This window comes from Eschrichtius robustus, chromosome 19 (assembly GCF_028021215.1).
Source record: "Eschrichtius robustus isolate mEscRob2 chromosome 19, mEscRob2.pri, whole genome shotgun sequence".
Lineage (NCBI taxonomy): Eukaryota > Metazoa > Chordata > Mammalia > Artiodactyla > Eschrichtiidae > Eschrichtius > Eschrichtius robustus.
In genome coordinates, this window is record NC_090842.1 from 13,406,887 (window position 1) to 13,433,391 (window position 26,505).

Here is a 26,505-nt window from a genome sequence, read left to right on the forward strand (position 1 = left end):
TGGTGTTGTATCCATGAAATCATTGCCAGGGTCAATGTCACAAAGCTTTTCCCTTATGTCTTCTTCTAGAAGTTTTACAGTTTCAGGTGTCATGTGTAAGTCTTTAATCCATTTTGAGTTGGTTTTTGTGAGTGATATAAAATAAGGGTTCAATTTAATTTTTTGGCATGTGGATATGGTTTTCCCAACACTATTTGTTGAACAGACTATCCTTGTCCCATTGTGTATTCTTGGCACCCTTGTCAAAGATCAGTTGATCATATATATGTGGATTTATTTCTGGGTTCTCTATTCTGTTCCATTGGTCTATATGTCAGCCATTATGCCAGTACCATAATGTTTTGATTACTGTAGGTTTGTAATATATTTTGAAATTAGAAAGTGTGATTCTTCCAGTTTCGTTCTTCTTTCTCAAGAATGATTTGGGGGCTTCCCTGGTGGCACAGTGGTTAAGAATCTGCCTGCCAATGCAGGGGACACCACAGGTTCATGCCCAGGAAGATCCCACGTGCCACAGAGCAACTAAGCCCGTGCACCACAACTGCTGAGCCTGCGCTCTAGAGCCCACGAGCCACAACTACTGAATCCCATGCGCCTAGAGCCCATGCTCTGCAAAAAGAGAAGCCACCGCAACAAGAAGCCAGTGCACCACAATGAAGAGTAGCCCCCACTCGCCACAACTAGAGAAAGCCCGCATGCAGCAATGAAGACCCAATGCAGCCAAAAATAAATAAATAAATAAATAAATTTTAAAAAGAATGATTTGGCTATTTATGGTCTTTTGTGTTTCCATATTAATTTAATTTAATTTAATTTAATGCAGCATGCGGGATCTTAGTTCCCCAACCAGGGATTGAACCTGTGCCCCTTGCAGTGGAAGCATGGAGTCTTAACCACTGGACCACCAGGGAAGTCCCTCCATATTAATTTTAGAATTGTTTTTCTATTTCTCTATAAAATGACATTGGGAGTTTGATAGGGATTGCATTGAATCTGTAGACTGCATTGGGTAGATGCTCATTTTAACAATATTAAGTCTTCCAATCCATGAACACTGGTCTTTCCATTTATTTGTATATTGTTTAATTTCCTTCATCAGTGTTTTGTAGTTTTCAGTGTACAAGTCTTTTACCTCCCTAGTTGATTTATTATTCCTAAGTATTTTATTCTTTTTGGTGCTATTGAAAATGGCATTGTTTTCCTAATTTCCTTTTCAGATAATTTGTTGTTAGTGTATAGAAACACAACTCATTTTTTACGTTGGTTTTGTATCCTGCAACTTCACTGAATTCATTTATTAGTTCTAACAGTTTTGTGGGCTTTTTCTTTTTTTTTTTTTGGTGGGCTTTTTAAATGGCGTCTTTGAGTTTTCTATAGATAAGACCATGTAATCTGCAAACAGGGACAACTTTACTTCTTTCTTTCCTATTTTGATGTCTTTTCTTTCTTTTTCTTGCCTAATTGCTCTGGCTAGGACTTCTATTATTATACCGAATAGAACCGGTGAGAGTCGACATCCTTGCCTTGTCCCTGATCTTGGAGGAGAAGCATTCAGTTTTTCAACATTGAGAATGATGTTAGCTGTGAGCTTGTAATATATGGCCTTAGTGTTGTTGAGATAATTTTCTCCTATTCCTAATTTGTTGAGAGTCTTTAATCATTAAAGAGTGTTGAATTTTCTGAAACGCTTTTTCTGCACCTATTGAGATGATCATATGTTTTTATCCTTTATTCTGTTACGGTGGTGTATCACATTAATTGATTTTCATATGTTGAACCATTCTTGCATCCTAGGAATAAATCCCACTTGGTCATGGTGTATGATCCTTTTAATGTGTTGTTGGATTTGGTTTGCTAGTATTTTGTTGAGGATTGTTGTATCTATATTCAGCAGGAGTATTGGCCTGTATTTTTCTTATATCTTTGTCTGGCTTTGGTATCAGCATAATGCTGAGCTTATAAAATGAGCTTCAAAGTGTTCTCTCCTCTTCAATGTTTTGCAAGAGTTTAAGAAGGATTGGTACTAATTCATTTTTAAATATTTCGTAGAATTCACTAGTGAAGCCATCTGGCCCTGGGCTTTTCTTTGCTGGGAGGTTTTTGATTACTGATTCAGTCTCCATTACTAATTATAGGTCTGCTCAGACTTTCTATTTCTTCATGATTTAATCCTGGTAGGCTGTATGTCTCTAGGAATTTATCTGTTTCTTCTAGGTTACCCAATTTGTTGGCATATAATTGTTCATCACAATCTCTCTCTCTTTTTTTTTTTTTTTTTTGCTCATGCTGCAGGGCTTTGTGGGATATTAGTTCCCAAACCAAGGATCAAACCCGGGCCCCTGGCACTGAAGGCCTGGAATCCCAACCCCTGGACCTCCAGGGAATTCCCCATTACAGTCTCTTTTGATCCTTTTTATTTCTGTGACATCAGTTGTAATGTCTTTTATTTGTGATTCTTTTTATTTGAATTTTCTCTCTTTTTTTCTTAGTGTAGCTAAGGGTTTGTAGAGCTTATGTTTAAAAACATAAACTCTGTTTCACTGATTTTTTCTATTATTTTTCTGTTTTCTATTTCATTTATTTCTGCTCTAATATTTATTTCCTTCCTTCTGCTAATGTTGGGCTTAGTTTGTTCTTCTTTTTCTAGTTCCTTGAAGTGTAAAGTTTGGTTGTTTATTTGAGATCTTTCTTCTTTTTTACGTAGGTATTTATTGCTGTGAACGTCCCTCTTAGTACTGCTTTTGCATCCCCTAAGTTTTTTTGTTTTTTTGTTTTTTTAATTTTATTTATTTATTTATTTATTTATGGCTGTGTTGGGTCTCCGTTTCTGTGCGAGGGCTTTCTCTAGTTGTGGCGAGCGGGGGCCACTCTTCATCGCGGTGTGCGGGACTCTATCGCGGCCTCTCTTGTTGCGGAGCACAGGCTCCAGATGCGCAGGCTCAGTAATTGTGGCTCACGGGCCCAGTTGCTCCGCGGCATGTGGGATCTTCCCAGACCGGGGCTCGAACCCGTGTCCCCTGCATTGGCAGGCAGATTCTCAACCACTGCGCCACCAGGGAAGCCCATCCCCTAAGTTTTGGTATGTTATGTTTCATTTGTTTCAAGGTACTTTCTAATTTTCTTTTGATTTCTTTTTTGACAGGATAGTTGCTCAAGAGTTGTTTAATTTCCACATATTTATGAATTTTCCAGTTTTCCTTCTGCTGTTGATTTCTAGTTTCATTCCACTGTGGTCAGAAAAAATACTTGGTATGATTTCAATGTTCTTCAATTTGTTAAGACTTTTTGTGACCTAACTTCTGATCTATCCAGAGCAGAAGCTGCCTCTTGCTCCAGAGCTTCTTGCTCCAGACCTCCCCATGGAATCTGGCTGAAGCTAGTCTGCACTGAGACTGCATCCTTGCTTAGCTATTTTCTCCCCCTGTCCTATCCTACCCTCTATCCTGAGAGCCTTCCTTCAGTAAATCACAATGTACCTGATTCTCTTTTTTGGACTCTGCTACTAGGGAACCTGACCTAAGAAGAAAACTGATGATGCAGTAGGTGGAGAACAATAGCAGGAGAATATAAATGAATAAACACCCCAGACATCCTCTACCCAGGTCTTCCCTATCCAAAAAGTCTTCTCATACAATCCAATTCTGTCCTTTTAGAGGAAACAGCCTGATGAGTTAATGAATGTCATTCCTCAGACTTTCTAGCTGGGGACACAGCTAACTGTAATAAAACATGACTCACACCAAAACAGAAAGCTCTGCAATGACCTTAGAGGAGGAAGTTGATTTCCGCCGAACCCTCCCCCCAACCCCAGCTTAAGTGTGTCTCTTCCTTCACTCCCTTCCCCCAACCCCAATATTTTCAAGCACCGAGAAGCAGACACAAGAACCTTCTCTCTAGCTCTGTTTTTTGCTCATCTAATCTTTCCCATACTGTGTCCTGGTTATAATAGTTTCCTGGGACCTTATTCTTTTCTGAATCTCCGGCCCCAAGCAGAGGGCCTGGCCCCAGGAGTACTCTGTAAATAATTACTGAGAAATTTGGGGAAGGTGGGGGAGTGTGGAAAGGGCAAGGGGAGAATACCAGGCGGAAGGAAGGATCCTTCGCTCTGAACCAGATGGAAAGAGGTTCTAGGGAACCAATGCACCCTGAGCCTGGGGTTTGGCTACTAAGAGCCCTGTGAAAGCTCCGAGAAGGCGGGTCAGACTTCCCTGTCCGACTCCCAGTCCTTTAGCTGGCTCAGGGCAAAAACAGCCGGCGATAAAGCTGACTGGGGGACACGTGGAGGGGCCGAACGTCGCTTGACTTCGAAGGGACACATCCGCCCGGTGGCCGCGCGGCACGGGCACCGAGGGCAGGAGGCGCGGGCGGGGACTCGGCACTTCCCGAGGGGTCTCGCGTTCGCAGACTTCTCGCCCGGGAGGAAGGCAGTCGTCCGAGAAGCCGGGGTGTCTTCCTGGAACTGCGCACAGGACCGACTGGACGCCCTCAGGAGGGGCGAGGGTGAGTCTGGCAGTCGTCCCAGGGCGCGCGCGGTCCCCGGAGGCGGCGGGGCTGAAGGGCGCAGCCAGATTCCTGGGCAGTGAGGGGAGAGCCGCGGTGGGAGGTGGGGGTGACCCACGGTCCCATTTCCTGGAACTCAGGACCGAGTTGGTTTTCTTTCCTCTGCTCTGAGGGTGGAGCCGCCCGCTCATGTCTCCGACTGCTTCCAGCTAAAGAAGGCGCGGCAAAGGGGTGGGCTCCGGGTGGAGGTCCTTGTGGAAGGGCCTCGGGAACCCAGCTCAGAAGAATTGGCCAAGCAGCCCCAGACAGACAACTCCAGACAGTGGGTCATTGCCAAGGGAGATGATTCCAGATCTTGATGATTAATGCCCTCTTCCTTTTCTGGAGCCCATTTTAGACACAAGGAGAGTAACCTTATGTAAAATGTCTCATCAGGAAAGGTTGCTTGATGGCATTTTTCGGAGGGGAGGAGGAAATGGCATTAGAGTTCTCAGTGGATTTATATTGTTACCACTGTTTTAAGATTTTTCACTTTTAAAATTAGTGACTTTTACCCCTCATTGTTTTTCTGCAAGTAACATATCCTTATCAAGGTTGTTAGCAGTTTTACATATTACAAATAGCACCTCAGTGCACATCCTTAGTATCCATCTATCTGTACACATATGAGCTTTTCCACAGCACAAGTCCCTAGAAATTCACATTGTTGAGTCAAAGTATATATGCATTTATATTCCCTTTCATCCTTTTGGTATCTTTATCCTATACTTAATAAGCCCTAAACAATTTTAGTAATTATAATTTTAATATCTTACAGGTAAGTCCCTTTTTATTACAAAAATCCTTGTTATCCCTACTAATTTCCTCTTTCAAATGAACTTGAGGATCATTTAGTTTCAGTACCAAAACGTGCCATTGAGAGTTTTATTGGAGCTGCATTAAATTGGATTTACCTTTGGAAAGGATTGCCAGGTTTGTCATTTTTAATCTTCCCAGCCAGAAAAATAACAGTTCTTTCCATTTCGTTTTTTGATTTTTATTGTGGCCGCGCCTCGAGGCATGCGAGATCTTAGTCCTCCAACCAGGGATGGAACCCGTGCTCCCTGCAGTGGAAGCAGAGTCTTAACCACTTCTCTGCCAGGGAAGTCCCTCTCCATTTCTTGAAGCTTTGTTTTCTGTGGTTTTCCTCATACCACGTTATCACTTTTCCTGCGAAATGTATTGTTTTAAATTGTTGCTTTGATGAGTGGGATATTTTTTCCAATTATCTTTTGATTAGTTGTTTCTGAGATATGGCTTTTTTGATGAGGCTGGCAATAAGATAGATAACTGAAGCTTGGAGCTATGAAGCTGAAATCCTCAAGGTTCCTTGAGCAACATTTTCACATCTGCCTTTGTCTCCGGTGGACCAGAGAAAGGTGTATAGTTCATTGCCCTCAGGAGTCCCAAGAAATGGCCTCGAAGCTATCTGCTTAGCAACTGCGAATAGCTGGGCAGCCTGAGACCCACTGAGTCTTTTTAGGCATGCCCTAATACCTGTTACTTCTCTTGTTAGATCAGTATAACTCTAAGGCAACAACAAAAATATATCAATTAGTTGCTTATTTGGTTTGGCTTCTGCTAGTTTCTTACTCTTGCTTTTAAACCAGATTTGGGCTCCAGACCAGTTACCTTCTTGGAATAGAACTGTTGAGATTAACTTTGTTTAAAAGTACTTTAGAGGGACTTCCCTGGTGGTCCATTGGTTAAGACTCTAACTTTGTTTAAAAGTACTCTAGAGGGACTTCCCTGGCGGTCCATTGGGTAAGACTCCCCACTCCCACTGCGGGGGAACTAAGATCTTGCCTGCCAAAATAAAAGTCCTTTGGCAACCGTTTCCGTGGCCTTGTACTTGTTTAAATGCAACCTTTCCCTACCTCAGGATCTTCACCTATACAATGCAGATAACCACAGTGAGCTTGTGGTTCCAAAGCACTTAGCCTGTAGTAATCGTCGCTATTATCATCATTCATTACTGAACCCAGTTGCCTTTGGTTGCAAGTACAGCAAACACGATTCAAATGAGCTTAAACAATAAGGAAGATTATTGGTTCATGAAACCTGTAATTGAGGAAATGGGTAGGCTTCAGGGTCAGTTCAAACCACCAGTGGCTCAGTGTTGTCACTGAGGACTCATTCTTTTCTTTCCGTTCTGCCATCTGTAGGTTAGCCTCATTCCACAGCTTTAGAGTCAGGGCTCCATGCTTTCTCACTCATATTCAGAGAGAGGTTGAGAGTTAGAAGCTGACTTCCTGGGCTGTCTTAGGGGAGCCAGGAAGTTCCCCAGCAAACGTACCCCTCAAAGTAGCCCAGGTGCCCAGTTTTGAACCAATCACTGTGATAAGCTACTAGGAATTGTCTGATGGCTTAGATCAACGTTTCTCAACCCCTGCACTATTGACATTTTGGGCTGGATCATTCTTTGTTGGCGGGGTGGAGTGGGAGGCATCCTATGCATCGTAGCAACTTGACCTCTACCTGCTAGATGTCAGCAACACCCATCCCCTAGTCGTGGCAACCAAAAATGTCTCCAGATGTTGCCAAAAGTCCCAGCACGGAGTGGGGGGGCGTGTGCAAAGTCACCTTCAGTTTAGAACCACTGGCTTAGATACAAGTCTCACCCTTAGAACCGGGGGTGGGGCCAGCTCCCCACAAACTGATTGCTGAATGGAGGAGGAGCAGATAGTCACAGAAAATTTGGGCAGCAGTAGGAAGTAGAGAAATGGATGCTGTGTAGGCAACACAGATGTCTACCTCAACTCCTCTGGGCCTGAAAAATCTTAGTCTTTAGTGCAAATGCCTCTGAGGGGTCAGCACTTACAACATGAAGGCTTATTGATGAATCAGCCAATGGGGAGGCTGGAACAAATTTACAGAGTGCTAAAAACACAGTAGAGAGGGATGGAGGTGAGAACCAGGGAGGCAGGGCTGCTCAAGCACTGGGAAAAGAGACAGAAAAGAAGATTTGAGATTGCAGAAGCCAACTTCTATTACAGTCCTGAATATCCTCAGCCGGCTGTGGCCAAGGTTGTAAACTGAGGCTTCATGGGCAATATCCAGTTGACAAACATATTTTATTTGGCCAACACAGTGTTGGACTGCACAGTTTTTAAAACATTTTTTGACTTGGTTGCAATATTTTAAATTGAGAGATTTAACATAAAAATCCAAATTTCTGATTGCTCTTTAAAAACTAGAAGATCTTCCACCACCGAGCCCTTTATCCTTGAAGAGTTGGTGACTTACTAGGTAATCCTTGCCTTCTTTAGAAAGGGCCTGAGCTTTTCAACCTACTATCCTATAGTCACCCCTATACTTTGGCAGGATATATTTGTTAGAATAGGCTAAACTTATTTAATAAATAGACCCCAAAATATAATGGTTCAAATGCAATAGAAATTTAGTCCATGGCAGATATTCCAGGTTTATGAGCAGCTCCCCTCCAAGTGATGATTCCGGGATCCAGGATTCTCCCTTCTTGGGCTCTACCACACCTAGGGCTACATCATCCTGTGCAACCAGCTGACAGTGTGTGAAGGAGACAAACCTGATTCAGCCCAAAGTAACACTTATAGTACTCACACCCCATTGGTGAGAACTAGTCACATGGCCACATCAAGCTGCAAGGAAGGCTGGGAGATGTAGTCCTAGCTGGGCCAACACTTCCCAGCTAAAACTGGAAGATTTTGGTGGACAGCAAGCCATCTCTACCTTACATGAAATTGATGGAGAGACCTCTACAGCCATTTAAATCACAGACACCCTTAGCCCAGTAGTAAATACGCAGGAGATTCCTGGGACTTAAACAAATTCCATCTGTTTCTTCCAGATATGGATCAATTGAGGCAGATCATCTCCTTAGGCCAGCTTATCTACAACCAGTGTGAAGAGATGAAATACTGCCAGAAACAGTGCTGGCGTCTAAGGAACCATGTCCATGGCCTGCTGCAGCCTCTGCAAATGCTCCAGGCCCAAGGAGAGAGGAACCTGCCCACCGAGAAAACCAATGCCCTGAAACGTTTCCAGGCTGCCCTAGAGGAAGCTAAGGAGCGGATAGATTAGGCTCAGCAATAAATCCAATATCCAGAAGTTTCTAACAGCAGGGCATGACAGAATACTCTTCAGTGGAGTGAACAAGAGGCTGAGAGATGTCTGGGAGGAGTTCTCACTGCTGCTTCAGGTGGATCAACGGATGCATATTTCAAGCATCAGCCCAGGAGCATTCTGGCAACAGGAAGATCAATAAGATGCAGAGGAAGACAGGAAGGTTATCCAAGGACTGAGAAGTGGTAAGGAGTTTTTTTAGAAGGGGGGACTCCAAATGGGGGTATATTAGTCTCATTTTGGTTTACCAAAAAATCAGGAAGGCTGAAGAGGTTTTAGCAGGTGTCTATTCGTGTAACTCAGAACTCTGGACATCCCTGGGTACAGACATGGTGGGGGCTGGTGAGATTTGAGTGTGCCACCAGTGGCGGGGTGGGGGTGAGTCGTGTTTCCCTTTCCATTCTCTTTGATGTCAATCCTCCCAACCTTAGTTTTTCCAGGACCTTCCATTAATATGTAAATTATCCAGGAAGAAAAATTCACTAATTATCTAAACAAACAGGAATTGAGTACCATGTGCCAGGCACTGTTCTAAGTGCTGGAGATTCAACACAGAGCAAAATACACAAGATCTTTGCCTTCATGGAACATAAAATCTGCAGATAGAGGGCTAAGTAAATTATTTTATCTAAAGGCAATGAAAATCGTACACATGGTAATGAGATGGAAAGTGACAGTGGGTGCAGCGAGAGCGGTCAGGGTGACATTTGAATGGATACCTTGAATAATGAAAAGGAGCGAGTCATGTGAAGTTGAGGGAGAGGCGCATTCCAGGCCGGGAAGACAGTGAATGCAAAAGCCCTGAGGTGGGAATAAATATGGCATGTGCAAGGAACAGCCAGAAGCCAGGATAGCTTTAGTGTGGTAGGTGAAGGAGAGATACCAGATTAAAGTGGGGAAGTAGGCCAGAAGATACAGGAGCAAGGTCATGCTGGTCCTGGTAGGCCTGATAAGAATTTTAGATTTTATTCTGAGTCATTAGAAGTCAGTGAAAGGAGATCCTTAAATGTGGGCCTGTCATGATTTGATTTGTATGAAAAGAAAATCACCCAGGCTGCTATGTGGCAAATGGATATGTATTAGTCAATTACTGCTGCACAACAAACCATACCAGAACTCAGAGGCTTAAAACAATAGTCATTAATTCTCTTGCTCACAGATCTATGGATCTGCTGGGGTTCTCCTGATCTCATGTAGGCTTGGCTGGGCTGGCCTTTAGGCACCAGGTCCAATTTGGGTCTGTTCCACGTGTCTCATTCTGGAGCCAAGGCTGAAGCAGCAGTGAGTACCTGGAGAATGTTCTTTCCGAGGTAGAATGCCAAGAAGGGAAGCTCAACTGTGCCAGCACATTTCAAGACTCTATTTGTATCACATCCGTTAGCATCCAAAGCAAGTCATGTGGGCAAGCCCAGCATGAAGGGACAGGGAGGGTGGGGTGCCCACTATGAGGCTGTGGCCGGAGTGTGGATCTCTATAATACTACTACATGGGAGTGAAGAATTGGGAACAATAATTCAGAAAACCCCAGGGGGCAAGAGTGGAAGTTTGGGGACTTCCCTGGTGGTGCAGTGGTTAAGAATCCGCCTGCCAATGCAGGGGACACGGGTTCGAGCCCTGGTCTGGGAAGATCCCACATGCCGCGGAGCGACTGGGCGCGTGAGCCACAACTACTGAGCCTGCGCTCTAGAGCCCACGAGCCACAACTGCTGAGCCCGTGTGCCGCAACTACTGAAGCCTGCACGCCTAGGGCCTGTGCTCCGCAACAAGAGATGCCACCACAATGAGGAGCCCACGCACCGCAACGAAGAGTAGCCTCTGCTCGCCGCAACTAGAGAAAGCCTGCGTGCAGCAACGAAGACCCAGCGCAGCCAAAAATAAATAAATTAATTAATTTTTTTTAAGTCAAAAAAAAAAAAGAGTGGAAGTATGAGCCCAGTTAGGAGACCACTTTAGAGGCTAGGTAAGAGATGACAGTGGCTTGAATTAGAGTGGCTCGAATTGGACTCGGCAGAGGGCAAGGCTCTAAAGGGATTAGACACGGGCTAGGTTGGACTGGGGGATGACAGTAGAGCCAGGGACCACCAGAAGAGGGAAGAGAGGGAAGGATGGACCCGTGACCTCTTTACACTTTTGCAGATCCTGGTGATATGAATTCCAAATCCTTCCCTCTTTTTAGGATTGTGGGTGGAGGGAGAGGAATTAAGGGGACAGTGGAAGACATTTGGATGAACCTTCAGGTAATGGAACTCAGAGGGATAACTGTTCTGCCACCTTGATGTGGAGGGTGGTCCATCCCCAATCGGGTCAGCAGGAGACACTCAAACAGGACAAACCAGATATGGAAGAGACCTGTGGGCAAAATGTGTTCTTTTCTGGATGAGGAAAAGTGAGGCATTTTTAATCCCCCAACCAAGTACCTGCTGCCAAGGAAAAAGAGAGTCAGGAATTGGGTTGGAGTGAGGTTGGGGGCGGTGCAGAGGCTGATCCAGCCAAAGGGCAGGACTGGTCCCTGGCCTTCCTAATCTTCAGAGTTTTCATTGGTCCACTTTCTGGTGGAAGTGGCCTGTTGGTGTCATCAACTTGGAGGAAAGGATTTACTTCCTGCAATTTTGTAAAAACATTTTTATTGGGTAATACATTCATATAGTACAAAATTCAAAAGATACAAAATGGACCCAGCATGAGACATAAATCTGCCACTCTCATCCTTGACAGCAAGGTTCCATTCCAAGACACACGCTCTCTTACCAGTTTCTTGAATAGCCTTCTGGAGATTTAAGTTTATATTTTGTTGTTTGTTGTTATTGTTGTTGTTGTTATTGTATAATCAGTTGCATGCTAAACACACTGTTCTCCTTCTTGCTTTTCTCTTTAAATAACCTTGAATATTATTCTGTATATATGCCCATAGAGTTGTCTCATATTCCTTGGTAAACATGGACCAGATATATTTAAGCATCTCCTTGTTGATGGGCATTTAAGTTGTGTCCAGTTTTTCACTATTGTAAATAGTCCTGCAGTGAGCATCTTTGTATATATTTCAGGATATCTTTAGGGAAAATTCCTAGAAGTAGAGTTACTGGGTCTAATTGCTGGGTCAAAGAGTATGGACATTTTAAATTTTGATACAGGTTGGCAGATTACCCTCCACACAGGTTGTAGAAATATCACTCCTACTAACCATGTCTGAGATTGTTGCGATTTTCCTGGTTTGAGCACTGAAGGTCCCATATCCTCAGAACTCCTCAGTCCTGAGAAAACTGGGATGGTTGGCCACCCTATGTAGTGTATGATCAATTTTTTAACATATTTCTGAATATATAAATCAGGATAGGTTAGATTATACTATGGTTCAAAAAAAGAAAAAAAAACAACTCAGTGTCTTAAAGAAAGAAATGTCTATTTCTCATTCAGGGAAAGTCCAGGAGACTCTCCAAGGTAGCTGTTCTCCTTCCAGGATGTTTCAATATTATGGGACTTTGATGTTGACACAGACTTCCCTGAAATCTCTTTCACTTCACTTCTTGGCCAAAGCAAGGCACCCAGCCATGCCTCGGGGCACTTCCTGTGTACTTAGAAGTGGAGAGCTGAATATTCGTGAGCAGTAATCATTCCTACTGCAGTGAATATGAGAGATGAAAAAGGATATCTCGGTGTGCTTTTAATGAGCATTTCTATTTTTGAGTATCTGCTGCTCTTTTTCTTGCGGAAAATGAAACCATAGAAACTTTATTGAGGCACTTGGAAAACAACACAAAGAAAACCATCGAAACCGTGAGGAGCTGTGAGTTATCACGTGCCCTGCTGCTTCTGACTGCCCCAAACTAGAAGTCATTAGTTTGCTAGGAACTCCAGCCCACCCCGCCCCCACCCTTGTCCATTTTCTGGGCTGGATGGCTGGAAGCAGCCCACAGGTTTGGGGATGTGCTCATGGCTGGCCCAGGCTTCTGCCCCTGGAGTAGCGTTTGAAGGGAACTTCTTGACCAGCCAGATATCTTCTAGCACCTGTCCAAGTGCTGACAACTTCCTTTAGATAGCTTCAAAGCTTCAAGTCATTTGCTGAATTTCCAAGAAGAAATTCAAATCAAATTTAAAATGCTTATCCATTCTACACATCTGTGAGTCTCTGCTTTATGCTGGAGCCAGTGCATAGAGGAAACTAAGATGCAGAGAAAGACCCTGCCTTCTGGGAGCTCCCAGCCATGGCCTAGAGGAAGGGAGAGAAAAGAGAGACATGTGAGCACATAACAGCAGTGGGGTTACTGAGCTTGAACTATGTATGTACCTATTAGAACTGAAATCACTTGACAAGATGCCAAATGCTCAGGTGCCAAGCTGTGTGGCAGTAGGAGAAGATGAGAGAGATGGGTTGAGACGGGGGTGTAGGCTGGAGACAGGGAGGATCTGAAGAGGAGGGAAAGGAAGTACATGAGACATTTCTATTAACCATCCAGATGTGTCTGTACCAGTCACTCAGAAGCACTGGGACCTCGCTTCTGGGATGAGTCAATCAGAAGCTCCAGGCAGGGCCAGCTTTGGTTCACGGTGTAGGGCTTCCCATTCACATGTTGCTAAGATGCCTCTTCCCTTATGACACACACCCTCCTCAGCTTATTGACTCTTTATTACCTTCTCTCCTAGGGATGAGGTCAGTCCCACAGAAACGCAAGAAGGGGCTCCCAGAAGATCAAGTCAAGGAGATTAAGAAGGAGGAGCTTCCAGAAGCCGATTGGGTCCTGCTAAAGGAAAATTAATTCAGCACACTTTATGAAGGAAAACAGCGCAAATCTCCAGTGGCCATAAAAGTATTCAACAAACCCCAGGCCAGAGACATTGGGTAAGTTGTTGTGCAGAGTTCTCTCTGTAACCCCCCAAGTTACTTCCTCTCTATAACTCCACAAGGAGAAAGGCATATTGTCTCCATATTTAGATATAGGGGAACCCAGACCCCAAAGGGTTAAATGACTTGCTCTCCGCTACTAAGGAGCAGAGTCTAGACTTAAAGACATGTCTTCCAATGTCAATTCTGGAAACTTCTCTTATTTTTTCATGTATTTAGATATTTTTAAAGATGTATTCCTGGGAATTCCCTGGCAGTCCGGTGGTTAGGACTTGGCACTTTCACTGCCGTGGGCCCATGTTCAATCCCTGGTCAAGGAACTAATAAGATCCCGAAAGCTGCAAGGTGCGGCCGGGAAGAAAAAAAAAAAAGATGTATTTCCTTTTATTCCTGTTTCTTAGTTTCCCATCCCTTCCACAGACAATAAAGTGTTTTGCTTGTATGTGTTCTGGCAAAATGTATGCTGTCATGATATGTGTGTACATTTTATTTATTTATTTTAATTTTATTTATTTATTTATTTATTTATGGCTGTGTTGGGTCTTCGTTTCTGTGCGAGGGCTTTCTCCAGTTGCGGCAAGCGGGGCCACTCTTCATCGCGGTGCGCGGGCCTCTCACTATTGCGGCCTCTCTTGTTGCGGAGCACACGCTCCAGACGCGCAGGCTCAGCAGTTGTGGCTCATGGGCCCAGTTGCTCCGCGGCATGTGGGATCTTCCCAGACCAGGGCTCGAACCCGTGTCCCCTGCATTGGCAGGCAGATTCTCAACCACTGCGCCACCAGGGAAGCCCTGTGTGTGCATTTTAAATTTTCACAAACGGTGGTGTTATATGTCTGCTGCCTACTTTTCTTACCATTCTCACTCAGCGTCATGTACTGTACTTGTAGTCCTTTCCTCCTGACTGCTGTCCATGGTGGAGATCCACATTTTGCCTTTTTTTCCAGTGATGGAAAACAACCTGTTTCTAACTTTCCCGCGTCAAAAATAATGCTGCCTTAAGTATCCCCTTATGGCCCTGTATGGGAATTTCTTTGGGCTGTATTGCCAGGAGAGGAATTGATTGATCATAGGGTATGCGTATATTAAATTGACTAAGAATTACCAGATGACTCTTCAGAACAGGTTGTATACACCTGTACTCACCCCTGGGAGATGCTGACGATCCCTCACACCCCACACAAACACAGATGGTCACTACACTGAGTGTTCTCTGAAGGACCTCCCAATCCTGAAATACTAATTTCCCCTTTTATTCTCATAGAACAATGAGGCATACTTTCAATAATGAAATCAGAACCATGAAGAAATTTGATTCCCCCAACATCCTGCGTATGTTTGGGATTTGCACTGATGAAACAGGTAAGGCTGCTTCTAGGACTGGGTATGCTTTTGGTGGTCTGTCATATGTCTTCTGTGTTTTACTGCATTGCATTTTTAAAGAACAGCTCCAAGGGTGGCATCTACACAGTGCTTTTTTATCAACGTTAATTTTTTCACATCCCAGGATGCAGGTTCCCATCTCCTTTCAGGAGAAGAGGGCTTGAAGTTGGCTTCAGCCCCAGGGCTGGTTTGCACTAATGCGACCATATCTCCTCCTGCTGGTTCACTGGGAACCAAGGAAATGCTTGTTCAGATGCTGACCTGGGTGATGGGTGGGTTTTGTTGCAAGAAAACGTTATAAAGCTGACTGACCCAAACAAGGAATCTAACGTTGATCATTAGTGCAGAGTGAATCTAAAAGCTAGATTAACCTACGCCTTTACCAAGAACCTCACTCCTCAGGTTCATTTTAACTTTAATTTTTTTAATGTGGCTGCATTTTCCCTCACATCATGGCCTCTCCTGCTGGTTATGTTTTGCTGCTCTTGCCTACAGAGAGGACAGAGCAACTCCCATCTTATCCTCTCTGGAAGTTTCTCCACAGCTTCAGGCGACCTGACTTTGGAACATAGAATCCCAGTCTAAAGGAGAACTTCCAGTGATGTTTATCCTCCTGGGTGACGGCCAAGGTGACTGACTCACTCTGTGTGTGTCAGTTCTTGCATCTCAGGCCCGTGCCCTTGACTTCCTGTCTGAGCTCCCCTCACAAGCCCCTGCAGTCTGTGCCTCATTTCTTCCTTCCATACATATTTACTCAGCTCCCCGTGAGCACTGTATGCCCTCCTGGGATATATGGTTGAGTCTGGGAGACATTACTCAAATAACTAAGGGAAATGTAGAATTCCGACATGCCAGACGCCACAAAGAATACCCACAAAGACTCGGTGGGTATTGGACCCATTCAGGGAGTCAAACTGTGTGAGACGGAGATGGAGAAACATAGCAGAGGTGAGTCTGTCTCTGTAGAGAGATGGTGGAGTGGGCTGCAGAGAGTAGGCCCTCTGAGTGGGGCTGGGTCTTCATAGTGTTTGGCTCCTTTCCATCAGTGACCCCACCTCAGTTATCCATCGTCATGGAGTACTGTGAGCTCGGGACCCTGAGGGAACTGCTGGATCAGGAAAAGGACCTCACCCTTGCCAAGTGAATCATCCTGGTCCTGGGGGCAGCCAGAGGCTTATACAGGTACCAGATGGGGGAGAGGGCACCGAGAAGAACGGAATGAGTCTGTCTTCTTTACTGATAGTCCCAGAGATAAGGAGAGAAGAGGCCAGAAGCCCCAGGTAGCCTTCCCTTCCATAAGTTGTTTTACTACTTAACTCTGATCGTAACACCTGAGACAGAAGGGGGAAATGTGGCTTAATCCAGTGAGCACCAGCTCCCAGAACTGAGGGTTGAATTTAACGTCCAGGCTGCTGTTGTGGAATTGGACAGGCCTTAGTCTTAAGGTTACCAGATTTAGCAAATAAAAATACAAGATGTCCAGTTAAATTTGAATTTCAGATAAGCAGTGAACAATTTTTTAGTATAAGTATATCCCAAATATTACATGAGACATACTTTTACTAAAATTTCAGATATACAGAATTTCATATAAACCATAATACTTTTTTAGTACTTTTTTAAAAAAAATGTATTGATTTTCCAAAATTAAAAATGAGCTGGGTGTCCTGTGTTTTATCTGGAAGCTCACACATAGTCTATGGTTCCTTTAGCCCAAGGGCCCCCAAAGGTCAGTCACTCACAGACCGCTTACATGGTTATTACCGTATTCACAATAATGCCAGTATTATTTACTTAATATTTTCCTTTTAATCAGCTCAGTTTTTAAAAACCTAAATACGTTTTTTTAAAAAAAAGGACACTTTCTATTACTACCATAAATTGAAGACGAGAATCACTTATCACAAATAGGTGACCACAAATAAAGCCAAAACAATGTTATTAAATTCTGGCTGCATGATGCCTCCTGCCCAAAGGTCTGCAATTCAGACCCGGCATTCTCTTTGTGCAGAGGAGATGTCAGCAGATTTAGGGAGGTATTAAAGACATCCAACACCAAACTGAGACTTTCTTCTTGACGTAATCGGAAAGACTGGAATTAAAAGAAGAAGAATTTTCTCACTATGTCATCTTGCATACCACTTATCCATACTTTTGGAAACACTGCCTTAGCTCTTTCTTCTAAATCATAAAGTTTATTCCTTCTCGACTCCCTACACTAGTGGGTTTTATGAGAAGTAATTTTGGACTGCAGGAGACACTATTAGTGCCTATCCAGGTGGCCTCTGATCCTTTTTACCTGCTCTGCACACTCATCCCCCCCTCAGCATACTTTGCTGCTAAGAGCTCATGGCCGCCATCTGCAGAGGAATATCCATGGGCGCCGGAGCCCCTTGGCCCTGAGAGCTGAAGGTGCCCGGGAGCTTTATAGCCACCTGTCCCTCTCCCCCCACCCCACCCAGTCCACAGTCATTGAACAACAGGTGTGAGTACAAAAGTCCAGCTCCTTTGCTTCGTGCAGAACAAACCCTGAGGGGTAGTTATCCTCTAGAGGTCCCCGTGGGGTCAGTCTGAGCCTGGAACTTCACCTGAAGTCATACCCTTGCTTGATTTCTTCTCCTTCTCTGTCCTGCTTCTTCTACTCCCTCACCTGGTTTCTCCTGGGAATACCTTCTCTTAATCAATCACTTGTACCCAAATCCGTGGCTCGTGATCTGCTTCTGGGAGAACCCAACCTAAGGCCAACTCTGTGATAACACCCCAAACTGGGAGGCAGGGGCTCCATTAATCCAAAACACTTAGCACTTACTAAGTTGGTGGGAACCCCAGCTTCACATTCTGTTTCAACCAGAAGGGTCCTAGGTATGGTCCAACCATCCAGCCATGCCTCTGAGCCCTTTGCTTTGCTCAGTGCTTCCCAGGCAGAGCACCACAGAGGCGTACAGCTCACAATTGTCAAATCTCACCTCTGCATCCTGGTTTTCCCACCTACCCGTGGATAGCAAAGTCTGTGCAAAGGTCACTAATGTTCCCTGCGTTTGGTCGTGTCAGGCTGCACCATTCGGAAACACCTGCAGAACTCCACAGAAACATCAGCAGCACGAGCTTCCTGGTAACTAAAGACGGCAATGTGAAGGTGAGTATGGCCTTCCAGGGGCCCTTTGAGTTCGACCTGTGTGACTGTTTGGTGCTGGGAGAGTGACGCACGTTTCCCAGAGGCCTGTGCCTGCTCGTTTCTCTGCCTTCACCTTAGAACTGAGTTCAACTCTTCCCCTGCCTGGACAGCTTCCCGTGTGCCCACCACAGGACAGACTCAGTCCTGCCTGCTCTTCTGATGCCCGTCGTCCACCACTGCCCAGGCACTCAGCAGGGATGGGCTAAGAGCCATTTCCCCTTAGATGCCTGGACACCACTTCTGTGTCCCTGCAACACCCATGAGGGGATCTTCTTAAGCCCAGGTAGGCATTCAGACTCACAGGCCAGCCATAGCCCACACTTGGCACCTGGAGGCAATTAGAAGGGTATCACACAACACAGCTTGCCAGCAGGGCAGCGTCAAATCCTTCTCTCCAGCCGGAGACGCCACACCTGTCCCCACAATCCTCCAGGAGATATTCTCCTCATCCTCATCCCAGGTGCGACAGAAAGAGGCTCCCCTCGGGTGGGTGCGGGGCCATCCAGGTTTAGAAGCCTCACAACTCACAGGAGTCAATATTCTTTCTTTTTTTTAGATTTATTTATTATTTACTTATTTATTTTCTTTACTTTTTTGGGTGCGTCGGGTCTTAGTTGCAGCACACGGGATCTTCGTTGAGGCATGCGGGATCTTTCGCTGTGGCACGCGGGCTCTTCCTTGTGGCACATAGGCTTCTCTCTAGTTGCGGTGTGTGGGCTCTCTAGTTGTGGCACATGGGCTCTCTAGTTGAGGTGCAAAGGCTCAGTAGTTGTGGTGTGCCAGCTTAGTTACCCCACGGCATGTGGGATCTTAGTTCCCCGACCAGGGATTGAACCCGCGTCCCCTGCATTGGAAGGCGGATTCTTTACCACTGGACCACCAGGGAAGTCCCCCTATAGCTCTTTATAGCCCGCATCCCCCCGACCTCTTGTCCGTAAACGACTTACTAATCACCCATCATTTTTTAATCAGCAGCAATATTACTTAGGAGCATAGGTAACAGTCAGCTTTTGTCAGTTTCCCGGGGGAGTAGAGCTAAAAAGTTCACTGAAATTCAGATTCTCCTATGGAAGAGAAAAGGGTTCTGTTAACTCGATGTCCACAGTTCCCAAATGCTAAAAGAATATCTTCTCTGTCATCCACAGATAGCTTTCTCTGAATAACAGAAGACGGGTCTTTTCTGCCTTTCAGATGTCTTTCCCCGTAGCTGGTGTAATATAAGTGTTCGCAAAGCATGGTCCTTCTCACACCTGACTGTAACATGTGCTGCTCAGCCTTTCGCCCCTGGTGGCTAGCGTGGAGCCAGATGTCAGAGGATGTCAGTGCTCACTGAACATGTCAATGAAAGGGGGAGGAGCCACCTAAGTGTCTAATCCTTTTCCTGACCCTGCCCCTAGTTTTGGATCCCTGGCTGCGTTTAGGGCTGGCAGCCCTCTGCACATGGATGGTGCTGACGACAGATGGGCGTGGACCAAGGAGAACGCACACTCCCATGACTTGTGCTGTGGCTTCTTTAAGAGCATGACATTGACCGTGCAGGGTCAGTGGGGTAACAGGCTGCCTATAGGTTCAGATACAACAGAGAGGATACCCCTGTGTTGGTTTTTTGTGTGTTTTTTTTTTTTGTCTGCTTCCGAGAGAAAACGAGCCATCGGTGACTCCAGGCACCCCTGTCCACCCTCACTCAGTGGAGCTGAGTCGTCAACTGAGAAAGCCCTGTATCTAACATAGTAACACTAGAACAACAACATACCAAGTCTTACAGGTGCTTTATAACCATCACCTCAAGTAATCCTCTTGCCCCATTTTATAGAGAAGAAACCTCTTTGTGTTCCTCTTGGTCGTTACACCATAATAAATTGAACCCAGGATGCCAGCCAGGAGAGTAGCCACAGAGCCAGAAGACACCACTGGAAATACATCCCAAAGGAAAAAGACCATCCCCTGAAAATCAGGTGTAGCACCAACCCATTCCCTCTATCCCCCACCCGAGATGGTGCTGTTTCTTTCTGTCTCTGAGTCATTCTCTATCTAGCTTGCAGGATTTGAGTTGAGCAAAACACAGACTTCCATCAGCTGACCAACTAAAGGAAAAGAAGCAGAGAGAGTCAATTCTGCCACATACATCTCACCTCAGAGACTGGAAAATGTGTATAATAAATATGACATAAAAGCTGAAATATACAGGTATGTTTATGTTCTCGTGCAGATTCTAACTCAGATGAACGGGACAAGAAAGTCCAAGTCAAATGCCATTAGGGAGGAGCATCTTAACTCTGTTGAATGGAATTGGGTGGTAATCAGAAAATTCACTGTGAGGAGTTCCCTGGTGGTCCAGTGGTTAGGACTCTGCGCTTTCACTGCCGTGGCCTGGGTTCAATCCCTGATTGGGGAACTGAGATCCCACAAGCTGCTCAGCACGGCCAAAAAGAAAAAAAGAAAATCCACTATGTTTTCTGGAAATGGCTAGAGGGGCATGGGAAAAGGGAAACTTGTTACAGTTGTTCAGTTTCTTGGTTCTCTTTTAGCTTTGGAATCGTCCTCTGGGAAATCGCCACTGGGAAAAGCCCATTTGAAGGTAACCAGTGTGAAAGTTGGCTCAGATGGTGCTGGGATTGGGTCGCCTTCCAAGAGACTACAGATTCCCATCAGTGCTGTCCTGGGCGCTTTGTTCTTCAATGTGGTCATTGCCTACGCTTGTCATTGGGGTCATTGGAAGCTCCTGTTCCTTCAGTTCTCAAAGTCCCTAGTTCCATTGCCAGCCATCAGCATCCAGAGAGATGTGTGTGTGCCAGAGCAATTTTTAAGCCTCCCATCCTATCATTTCCATGCCAGGCTGTGATTCCAAGAAGATCTACCAGCTGGTGGCTGTGGACCGGCAACAGGAGCCAGTGGATAAAGATTGCCCTTCACAGTTGCAGGAGATCATTGATGATTGCTGTGCATATGAGCCCTCCAGGAGGCCCTGTGTTAAAGGTAGGGCTTTTTCTGGTCTAAAGAGCATAGGCCACATGTGTTACTTAACATTTGTGAAAGATTTTCCTTATGTATCACAACCAGGGGTTGTTTTGCCCTTCGGGGGACATTTGACAATGTCTAAAGACATTTTTGGCTGTCACAACTCAGGGGAGGTGGGGTGGGGTGGACATGCCACTGGCATCTAGTGGATAGAAGCTTCTCAACATCCTACAAGGCACAGGACAGCCCCCTACAACAAAGATTATCCAGCCCAGATATCAATAGCACAGGAGTTCAGAAACCCAGCCCTAAGGGCATTGTTTAGTCTAAAGTGGGTTGCGAAGGCAGATTACTCCAGCCTATATTCTTTCTCTCCCTTCCTTCTCTTTTATCAACATCCTGGGGATAATTTCCTCTACTCAGACTTTTATTTCACCATGTTATCAGCTGCTCCTCCATTTCTTTACAACATCTCCCTCCCTGGGAATGTCTCCCTCTCCCACTCTAGATCCAAATTTCTCAGACTTTCCACAAAGCTCCAGACACAAGAGAACATGATTCACAGGCAGTATCCCCGGATTGGGGAAGTGTTTCCACTGAAGTTGCTACAGAGGTCAAAGATACAAAATAATATTTTTCTTATCTTTATTGTGATACGTATCACAGTACAGCAGTGTATAAAATATATATGTGCAATTTTTTTTAAGTCAGAGGAAAAGAACATCACATATCCACCCCTGGTTAAAGACTAGAACATTGCCACCAACTCAGAAACCACCTGTGAGTCCCTTGCTTTCCCATTCCTGTCCCTTCCTCCTGGAGTAGCCACTGTCCTAACATTTTGGTAAAAATTTGTCTATAGTTTTACAACCTAGGTACACTATATTATTTGGCTTCTCATGTATGAGGACTTTTTGTGAATGATGTCATGCTGTATTCTACCATAACTTGCTTCATTTGGTCAATTAGTATGAGCAAATGATTTGAAATTCATCCATGCTAATGTGATGGTTTCAACTCATTCGTTTTCACTGCTGTACAGTAGGCCACTAGATCACCATGCACCTTACTTACCCCTTCCACTATCGATGGATATTTTAGTTGTCCTTAGGAACCACTCCCTTAAACATTCTTGCGCACGTTTCCTGAGAAACACATGTGAGAGTTATCTTGAGTTAGAGACCTGGGGGTGGAGTGCATTGTTAATTGAAGATGCAATGCCTTGAGAGAGGAACTAAAGAGACAGATGTCCAGGCTTTGGAGGTAGTCCCCCAAGGACAGAGCCACTAATTACAGAAGTGTCTGGCATGAGGACTGTCCTTCAAGGCCTTCTCATTTGTGGTCCATCGGGAATCATGCTAACAGTCATGTTAGCAGGTATCTCATCCCTCCCCCTCCTTCACCCCCATCCCTACCTTTTGGGGTGAAAAATCAAAACCCTGGCCTAGCTTCTATCTGAAACTTTCTCTCTGCCACCACAGCGTAGAAGAGCAGATTCAATGGTGCCTCCTGAAGAATTAGCCTTCAGGGTGGATGAGACGCTGACAGTATTTTCTATAGTACCCTCCTCTCCTTCAAATTCTCCTTTGTCTTCTTCCTCCTCTTTCCAGGGTCCTTAAACCCAGGGTCCTCCAGGTATTAGAGAATCTAATACCTGAGACTAATTCACAGTAAGATGTGAGCTTACCCCTTCCACGAGCTAGTTGTATTTTGAAAGTTGACAGAGTAAGAGGGATCATCATATCACAAAGGCATGAATGCCGGTGGTGGCTTAGTTTCCAGCCAGACCAAGGGGAATGCAGTTTCTACGGTATTGTGAACTTTGGAAATGTCTGTGTTTCTAATGTGGCTCTCAGTTCCTGCCCTTGTCTAACTTTCTGTTCATTCATTCACAGAAATCTTAGAGAGACTGTCTACTTTTTGTTAAGCCAAGTATTGAAACTGAAACTGAGTCCCTGAACAAGGAGCTGGAAGAGCACAAGCTGGGCATCTTTCTCCCTCATATCCTTCAGCATGGAGTTATTTGTGGGTGCAGGAAGGCAGCACTTGTCTGTTACAAATAGAAAACAACTCCAGTAATACAGAGCCCATCCCACTCCAAATGATATTGTCAAAAATACACCTCTGATGGTAACTCTGATAGATGTTTTACAAAAATATATCTCTCTCTGGATCCACACCTCTTGGCAATTCTTGATTTTTTTTAACCTAGAACATTTTTTAAGTAAAAAAAAAAAAAAAAAAAGGTAAAGAATAAACATGAACAAGTTGAACATTGAAAATGAGTCTTTTCTAGAGCTTATCATCAGGTACTACTATTTTCATCTTTAAAATCTTTTGTTCTCTTTGCTGTAGGAGCTACAGTGAACATGCTCCCTTATAGATTAATTATACACGCTCTAGCAGACCCACAAGCAGAGGTAGATTTACTGTGAAACTAATAAAGCTTAATCTTCAGGGCCCCTCACTCACACAAGACATCTTCCAAAGTCTGGTACCTAATTTTTTCCTCAACATTTATAAATATAAATATTTTCAAATACACCGAAAAGTCAGTAGAATTATACTCTGAACATCTGTATAGTCACCACCTAGATTCTATACCTAACAATTCACTATATTTTATCACATGCGTATCAGTCCTCCCCTTCCTCTTCCCATCCATTGATCCATCCTTATTTTTTATGCATTTAGAAGAAAATTTCAGACATCAGCACACTTCATTCCTAAACACTTCAGCATTTATATCATTAACTGCAGTTCAATATTTGTTTACAGGGGTTTTTTTTGGCGGGGGGGAGGTAAACTTTCCATGTTGTGAGATGCACAAATCCTAAATATACCATTTGATGAGTCTGACAAATTCATACACATGATTAATCCAAACCCCATCAAGATGATGAACAGTACCATCATGCCAAAAAGTTCTGTTATGCCCACACAATCAATCCTTCTCCTCACTCTTGCCCCACAATTCTGATTCCAACAGCATTTTTGAGGTATAATTGTCACACAGTAAACTACACATATTTAACATGTGCAATTTGATGTTTTGACATGTATGCACCACTACAATCAAGATAATGAATATGTCCATCAACTCCCAAAGCTTCTTCATGCTCCTTTATAATCACTCCCTTCCATGCCACCCCCTCCCCATTTCCCTAGGCAACCACTGATCTGCTTTCTGTCACTATAGATTAGTTTGCATTTTAAAGTTTTATATAAATGAAATCATATGGTGTATAATAAGTTTGCCTTCTTTCACTCAGTATAATTATTTTGAGATTCACCCATGTAATTGCATGTATCGATATTTTATTCCTGTTTTACTGTTGAAAACTATTGCAATGTATGTGTGTAACCGTTTATTTATCCATTGGCCTGTTGATGAACATTTGAGTTGTTTGTAATTTTTGGCTATTACAAATAAGGCTGCTATGGATTTTCATGTACAAGTCTGTTTGAATATATGATTTTATTTCTCTTGGGTAAATACCTAGAAGTGAACAGCTAGATCATATGGTAGATGTACGTTTAACTTTTTAAGAAACTGTCAAACTGTTTTCCAGAGTGGTTGTGCTATTTTCCATTCCACTAGTAGTATATAGAGAGTCCCTCTATATCCTTGCCAACATTTGGTATGATCAGCCTTTTTAATTTTGGTGATCCTGATAGGTATATAACGATTGGTATGTCATTGAGCCTTTAGTTTGCATTTCCCTAATGACTAATGATGTTGATCATCCTTTCATTTAATTTGCCATCTATATATATTCTTTGGTGAAGTGTCTGTTCAAATCTTTTGCCCATAGTTGTGTTGTTGTTTTGTTTTACTAATTATTGAGTTTTGAGGGTTCTCTATATACTGTATTCTGGATACAAGCCTTTTATCAGATAAATGATTTGCAAATATTTTCTTCTTTTTTTTGGCGGGGGGGTGGGGCACACCGCAAGGCATGCGAGATCTTAGCTCCCCGACCAGGGGTCGAACCCGTGCCCCCTGCAGTGGAAGCACGGAGTCTTAACCACTGGACCGCCAGGGAAGTCCTGCAAATATTTTCTACCAGGATTCAGTTCACCTTAACAGCGTCTTTTGAAGAGCATACATTTTTAATTTTGAAGTCCAACTTGTCAGTTTTTGTTTTTATGAATCATGCTTTTGGGGGTTATTTAATAAATCTTTGCCTAACCCAAGGTCATGAAGATTTTCTCCTGCTTTCTTCTACACATTTATAGTTTTAGAATTTACGCTTAAGTCTGTGACCTCTTTTGAGTTAATAAGGTGTGGATTATTATGTCTTCAAATATTTTTTCTTCCCTATTCTCTCTCCTTTCCTTCTTTGATTCCAATTACATAAATGTTAGACTTTTAGATGTTGTCACACAGATCCCTGAAGGTCTGTTCTTTCTTTTTCTTTTTTCTTCTCTGTTCTTCAGACTGAGTAATTTCTGTTGCTGTATCTTCAGTTTAATCGACTCTTCTTTCTCTCCAACTTTGCATTAAGCTCATCCAGTGAATTTTTAAATTGAGATATTGTATTTTTAAGTTCTGGAATTTCCATTTGCTCCTATTTTTTATGATTTCTATTTCTCTGCTGAGATTTCTTTCGTGTTCCTCCATTATAAGCATGTTTTCTTTTACATCCTTGACAGTGGTTACAATAGCTGCTTTAAAACCCCTGTCTGCTAAATCCAACATTTAGGTCATTTTGGGGTTAGTCCCCACCGATTGACTTTTCTCTTGATTATAGATTATCCTCATGTTTTTTCATACCTCCAGTAATTTGGGATATTTCTTGGACATTTTTATTGATAGTTGTAGAGAGTATAGATTCTGTCATAGTTCTTCAGAGAGTATTTTTTTTAACAGGCAATTAATTTGGCTGGACTTAAATTCCAAACTATGTCTCCCCTTTACTTGGTTATATCTGAAATCTCTGTTCAGTATTTTAGGCTTAGCCGCTGCTTGAAGTCGCTCCACACATGCCTAACTCAGAGGTAAGATAGAGATTTGGGTAGAGATCATATACAGAATTGGGGCTTCTCCTCTCTGGTTTTCTCCTTTCCTAGATTTTCTCTCTCACTTTCTAACTACTATGGTCACTCCAAACTTTGTCCTGTGATTTTCAACCAAATTAGACTGAGAGTTTCTCTCCAAGTTTTAGCCACTGCAAATGGTGCCAATGGGGTCCTACCCTCAAGCTAAAAGCCATAAAAAAAAAAAATGGGAGGCTCACCTAGTGCCATCTCTTTCTTCCATATAGACCCCTCTAGTTTCTGCCTGCCTTTAGCTGCTTTCCAGTGCCTTCAGGTAGCTGTTTTTTTAAAAAATATTTTGTCCGGGGACTTCCCTGGCAGTCCGGTGGTTAAGACTCCACACTTCCACTGCAGCGGGTGCAGGTTCAATCCCAAGTCAGGGAACTAAGATCCTGCATGCCACACGGCATGGCCAAAAAAAAAAAAAGAAAAAAAAATTTGTCAAGAGCTTTTAGTTATTGTCTGTTAA

General features: G+C 43.8%; 1 protein-coding gene across 1 annotated transcript; it reads left to right on the forward strand.

The window, feature by feature from the left end:
- Window positions 1-3,945: 3,945 nt before the first annotated feature.
- On the forward strand, window positions 3,946-25,142 carry MLKL (mixed lineage kinase domain like pseudokinase). Its single transcript, XM_068528716.1, is given in 12 exon segments — window positions 3,946-4,500; window positions 8,369-8,598; window positions 8,600-8,826; window positions 12,351-12,427; window positions 13,285-13,480; window positions 14,745-14,842; window positions 15,910-16,045; window positions 17,915-17,999; window positions 20,074-20,225; window positions 20,567-20,616; window positions 20,874-21,014; window positions 22,892-25,142. Coding segments are annotated over 11 exon segments (1,422 nt in total). The 5' UTR covers window positions 3,946-4,500; window positions 8,369-8,370; the 3' UTR covers window positions 22,924-25,142.
- Window positions 25,143-26,505: the final 1,363 nt, after the last annotated feature.